The sequence below is a fragment of the Chaetodon auriga genome, chromosome 16 (assembly GCF_051107435.1).
Source record: "Chaetodon auriga isolate fChaAug3 chromosome 16, fChaAug3.hap1, whole genome shotgun sequence".
Classification (NCBI taxonomy): Eukaryota; Metazoa; Chordata; class Actinopteri; order Chaetodontiformes; family Chaetodontidae; genus Chaetodon; species Chaetodon auriga.
In genome coordinates this window covers 10,338,849-10,345,256 of record NC_135089.1, presented here as the reverse complement: position 1 = coordinate 10,345,256, position 6,408 = coordinate 10,338,849, and the positions used below count along the sequence as shown (strand labels likewise).

Genomic DNA, 6,408 nt, shown 5'->3' with positions numbered 1-6,408 from the left:
TTCCACATTACAGAGTCTCTTCTTCCCGCAGCCACCTGCAGTGTGCATGGAACAAAGCAAACTGCCATCCAGCACAGACATACCTTGTCTTTTCACAGGGAGGCCGGTGATAAAAATCACCCCACAATACCTGAATACAACGACACCTTTAACAAAGGCTGCGATTCAATCTACCCGCTTATCTCTTTAGCTCTTTATATCTTCAGTGTCATAAAAAGTCGGCGTCACTGGTGGTGAGAAGTGACTTATGGGTCACAAGCAGACTGCTGGGACAAGCCCCTCTTCTGAATGTGTAATTTTTTTTATCAAAAAGCTATGATTAGGCTGACACGGGCCTGTGAGGCCGGAGGCTTTTGTTATCAAGGCAAACACAAGATTTGGACATGAGTTGGTTCAGGAGTGAGGGTATTTGGTCATGATCAATAGCTTAGATCAGATATTGCAGGCTAAAAATCACACATTGAACCAAATTAGCAAAAGCATACTATTTTTGTGCATGTTAATATATCACACTGTTCTCTGTTATCTGAGGGAGTAAAAACCTGAATAACAATCTTCATTTTAACCTCCGCATATGTTTATTTTGGTGATCGATTCTTGTTCAGATCCAGTTCACTTGGATCCAGAGTCAGATGTTAAACTGCAATCTTCCTCTCCGTAAGAAAAGATATTATTTTTCTAAACAAATCTACCAGTAGTTTTTTGACATATTTATTATGTCTTCACTATTCTTTGACACTAAAAATAAATTAACTTCAATATTTATCAAGATATCTTCTAAAGAAGCCATCATTAGCACTGCAATTATCATATTACCAAATATTATTTTTAATGTGGGTGTTGATTTATGCTTACATTCAAAGATGTTTTCATTTGGTGTATTAATTATAGAAGAATAATAAACATCCACTATATCTTATATTTAGATATGAGTGACTTATGAATTCATTACATTTCTTAGCAGGATAATAAAATATTTGTCATACAACCTGTGCAAACAGAACTGTACCAACAATGAAAAAAAAAAGAAAAAAAAAAGAGATATTATTATAATTACGAAGCTCGCGTAAGAGCCTGAACCAATGGAGGGGAAGCGGTGATTTGTTCCAGCCAATCCCAGGCGGAGGGTGGAGTGACGATTTTAAAACTCCAACTGAAGTTGCTGTAACGTGTAGCTCCTCAGCTCACATTGTGGACCACAACTTTCACGACTGCACCTCCCATGACAGCCTAGGAAAACAAGACTAACGAAGACAAACAAACAGGGAAACAAAAGGAAAACACCGGACTCGCGCTGACTGAAATTGTAAAAGGAATTTACTGTGGCGCACCGTGCGTAAAAGGCGCACTGGCCACTCTGCTGCGCGCTTGAATTCAGTGGTTACATTTAATTTCTGCTCTTAATTGAAGAATACATTTTCGGATTTTCATCCCCAAGGGGCTGAATAAATAATGTTGAAAATGACAGAGGAGCATGACAAGTGTGTCAGCGACCAGCCGTGCAGTCCATCCGGCACAAACAGCTCTATGTCCCAGGACGAGTCCGACTCCGACGCTCCGTCCTCACCGACGGGCTCCGACGGGCAAGGATCCATGCTCACCGGTTTGGGCAAGAAACTGGACTCCGAGGATGACGACCGGTTCCCAGCTTGCATACGGGACGCCGTCTCTCAGGTCCTCAAAGGATACGACTGGTCCTTGGTGCCCATGCCCGTGAGAGGGAACGGATCTCTGAAGAGTAAACCTCACGTCAAGAGACCCATGAACGCGTTCATGGTTTGGGCGCAAGCGGCCCGCAGAAAGCTGGCGGACCAGTATCCACACCTGCACAATGCCGAACTGAGCAAGACTCTGGGGAAACTGTGGCGGTAAAGAAACATTTTATTTTTATGAGACAGAAAATGCAGGGATAGTTATTTATAAAAGAGATAATTAGGTATAAAAGGACACTGAGTGGTAGTTTGGGCATGAGTCACTCATTTCTTAAATGATATTTTAAGTTAACACTTTTGGCAATTATATAGAAATATGCATTTTACATAATTTCAAAAAGTTCTGGCTTTGAATGTAAATGATTTAGAGGAAATTAAGAAAGGAAAATTTTCTCATAACCTCTTGACAATAAATAAAAAGCTCTAAAAGTAACTTGGGTCATCTAACAATTTTATCTTTTTATTGTTCTTTAGTTTGGCTGCATTCATTTTAAATTTTGATATTTTTTCCAACCATAGTTTACTCTCAGAAAGTGAGAAGAGGCCGTTTGTGGAGGAAGCAGAGAGGCTTCGGGTTCAGCACAAGAAAGATCATCCAGACTACAAGTACCAGCCCCGGCGACGAAAGAATGTGAAACCAGGCCAGAGCGACTCAGACTCGGGAGCAGAACTGGCACATCACATGTATAAAGCAGAACCAGGGATGGGAGGACTGGTGGGGATTACTGATGGACACCACCATCCTGAACATGCAGGCATGTTGTCAAATTAATACAAGAAATAATACATCAAACACAGCAAGTTTTATTTTAGGAATTTAATGGTTTATGCTACTGTAAAGTTGCTCAAATCATTTTGTATTTGCAGTGCCGAACCCTCACGCTTTATTTCTGATGTTATTTTCTTTGTAGGGCAGCCCCACGGTCCCCCTACACCGCCCACTACTCCCAAAACAGACCTGCACCACGGGGTGAAGCAGGATCTGAAACATGAAGGCCGTCGTCTTGTTGACAGCAGCAGGCAAAACATCGACTTCAGCAACGTAGACATCTCTGAGCTCAGCACTGATGTCATCAGCAACATGGAGACCTTCGATGTGCACGAGTTTGACCAGTACCTCCCGCTCAATGGCCACGCCTCGGGCACCTCCACCCTGCCTTCAGACCACAGCCACGGGCAGCCCCCAGCACCTGGCAGCTCTTACACTTCCTCATACAGCCACGCAGGCGCCAACGGGTCAGCATGGAGCCGCAAGAGCACCATGTCCTCCTCCTCTCCCTCCGCCGGCGAGGTGGGCCAACACCGGCTCCATATTAAAACGGAGCAACTGAGCCCCAGTCACTACAGCGAGCACTCCCACAGGTCACCCTCACACTCCGATTACAGCTCCTACAGCAGCCAGGCCTGCGTCACCTCAGCCGCGTCAGCTGCCTCGGCTGCAGCGTCTTTCTCCAGCTCTCAGTGTGACTATACTGACATCCAGAGCTCCAACTATTACAACCCTTACTCTGGCTACCCTTCTAGCCTCTACCAGTACCCTTACTTCCACTCATCCAGGCGGCCCTACGGCAGCCCGATCCTCAACAGCCTGTCCATGGCTCCTGCCCACAGCCCCACCGCCTCCAGCTGGGACCAGCCGGTCTACACCACGCTGTCTCGGCCTTAAGGACAAGAAACAGTGTCAGTTCACACCAGAGACTCATTCAGATTGATGCACTACTAATGAAGGAAGTACGGAGCAGGTGGAGAAGTGTGTGAAGGGGCTAGTAGGCTACCTGTGGCCATTTGTACGTGAAACAAACAAAAGAAAAAGTGCCTGCTGATTTTATACAAAGTTATATCGTTGCGATGAAAACACACTTGTACAGACTTTTTACACAAAGACAAATTGTGTTGTTGGTGAGCCAAACTCCTCCATGAGGAAATGTCGCCTACGCCTACATCCTGTACATCCCCCCATCTTTCCAGTTTAAGATTGCACGTGTTGTGCACACTTGAGGTAAAGCAAAGGCCTGCCACTGAGTTGTGTAGGAGAGAAACGCTTTGGCTCAATTCTGTTGTGAAGCAGATGGAGAAGCAGATACGTTGGAGTCGGGACCAATTATGTGAATTTGCAGTAAAATTTACATTAATGGCCAGAGCTACATTGCAGCACATTTGGCCATTTGCATCAGTGGATCAGTCTTAACTAAATGGCTCATATGAATCTTATAGTGTCATTTTGGCATAAAAGTCTTATATGTATTTATGTTCATGCATTATTGGTTTCTTTTTTTTTTTGTTCTTAAGTAGATAAACACATGTAATGTGGGTTTGGTTATTTACAGTACTGTTTGGCTTTTAATGAAATAAGGTAAATGAAGTGAAGGACAGTACAAGTACAATAATTGTGATATCATTCCGCTGAAGACCAATTTTCCGGTACCATCTCCATTCCGAGTTGCAAGCAAACAGAGCTGGACCAACAGACTCGCACAGGACAGAACAGGTGTCTGAAAGCTATGCTTGGCAAATTGCGATTAGTCATGATCTAGGGTTAAAGGAAATGGGGTAAAATAACACCACACACTCTGAGTGACATGTCAGCTGGACCTCCTGTATACGTGGATGGACAACACACGGATGTGTGTACGTACATGCATCCGTGTGTGTGTGCGTGTCAGGGAGATAAAGTGCTTCTGTATGTGTGAGCCATTTCCTTGAGAAAGAGATACATATCCCATGACATAATACGCACCAAATGATACTTAAACAAGTCTTTTCTGAAAACGATCTCTCAACTTTCTCCGTTACTCAAAGAAGAGCTTTTGGCGTTTAAGGAGGAAATTAAGAGTGTCTGAGTATTTGCCCGTATTTATCTCATCAGCCATCAAGTGCCAACTCACTGCGGCAGTCTCACGCAAAATGTTTTTTGTGCCTTCTAATGCTTATTGTCAGTATTTCAGTATGAAATTGAATTATTAACAAACTTCAGGCAGCACACAATCAGTAATCCACACCAGAAACTGCGACAGTTAACCTGATTATATCCTTAATTTGATATCATTCCTTACAGCCTTGGTTTGTAATGTTCTGTGAGATGCTGTATGAGAAACATACGGAGCGTCATGCTCCAAGTTTTGTCCACAGAACCGTGTTTTGTATATTATTCTGGTGTATAATTTTTGAGAAAGGCTGTGAAAATTATTGTTGTCCTATTAACTAGAGTTTCATTCACACATGCACAGCTAACCCATTTGCTGGCCATTTTTTAAAAATAAAAGATACTCTTTTTCTTGATATTTTGTCCTTGTCATTCTTATTCGTATCCAGATTTAGCTTCGACTTGTTTGTTCTTGAATATGTTTGGAAACAATTTGTGGAGAAACAAAAAAAAAAAAAAGAGTTTGGGTTATGGGTTTGTCTTTGTGCTGGATACCAGCTGTTCATATTAGCCTTCTTGTCTAACATCTGTCCTGTGAGCTACAGCTGTGAGGGGACAGCAGTGAGACATTTAGGGAATTATTCTCAGCTCTCATCCCTCTGAACAGTTTCCCAAAGTGACAGTAATTAAAACTCCACAGTAAATTTAATTGGATGTCGCTCGAATCAAGTGGATGTGTAAGTCTGTCAAACTCTGTCACGGCAAAAACAAAATACACGTTAAATTATTCTTTCCTGTGAAGTGCATACGCTTCTCATCTAGCCCGTTTTTTCAGAAATATACAGGTGGTGAAAATTAAATTTTTACACATCGCACTAAACACTCCATTTCTGGTGCCACTCCCAGAACCTTCTGACCTTACAGGGCCTCAAGTTGACACTATAGACGCGTCTACCAAAAGAGTAAAGTTCAGATTTTTTTTCGTTAAACCACTGACGAGAGAGGAATGAGGAGAGAGCCCATCTACTCTGGTCCAGTGGGTAGAATGCTCAAGTTGGCCCTGGCATGCATGCCAAGCAGCCGTGCCTAACCAGCCCAGGGAGAAGCCAAGTGCCAGGGCCGCGCTGCTGAATTTTAATGATTCATTATGCTGTGGAGGGGCCCCATTGTGTCCCTTTATCCGGAGAGCTAGAAAGGAATTAATTGGACAGAAAATGGAAGGGCAAGGGGAACTGACAAGCCATTAAGAGGGTCCTGAATGGACGATTAGATGCACATGGGGGAGGATCCCCCCCCCCCCACTTCTTGCTGTCTCATATCGCAGCGCTCCACAAACAAAAAAAAAAACAACAAGAACAACCACAATGACCACCAGACCAAACTGTAGAAATCATATCAGCGCACATAATCTGTAGATAATAAAAGAAGATAATACCACAGCAGATGGGGTGTGGGTGGCTCAAGAACGACTTGTTGTTTTTCTTCCCTCAAAGTCTTTTTTTTTCACCAGTGTTTGCCAAATACTTTCAGGAGGAACTCTTGAGAAAGAACAGGAGTGAATAAAAGTGAGGCAAAAAGGCTCTTCAGGGTGCTTGGGTCCTGTTTCCCTGGAACTTGTCCACAGTTTCTGATTGGGCCTCTTGAAAGCCCTACTGTAAATAGCTTGAAAAAAAAAAAAATGAAGTGGAATGAGGAGACTTCATTCCTTCATTCAGTATACTGTGCTGATGTAAGTCAGCGAATGAATGAATGAATGATTTTTTACGCTGCAGTTGCAACTTGGTCTGAGAAGAGCTGCATGTTTATGGACGTAGTCTCACATCGGGTACAACA

At 43.2% G+C, this 6,408-nt stretch overlaps 1 protein-coding gene across 1 annotated transcript; it reads left to right on the top strand.

The window, feature by feature from the left end:
• The first annotated feature begins 1,181 nt into the window (after positions 1-1,181).
• Positions 1,182-4,996, top strand: LOC143334048 (transcription factor Sox-8). Its single transcript, XM_076752553.1, has 3 exons — positions 1,182-1,868; positions 2,232-2,467; positions 2,624-4,996. Exons 1-3 carry the CDS (start codon positions 1,453-1,455, stop codon positions 3,376-3,378), a joined length of 1,407 nt encoding a protein of 468 aa, XP_076608668.1. The 5' UTR covers positions 1,182-1,452; the 3' UTR covers positions 3,379-4,996.
• The last annotated feature ends 1,412 nt before the right edge of the window (positions 4,997-6,408 follow it).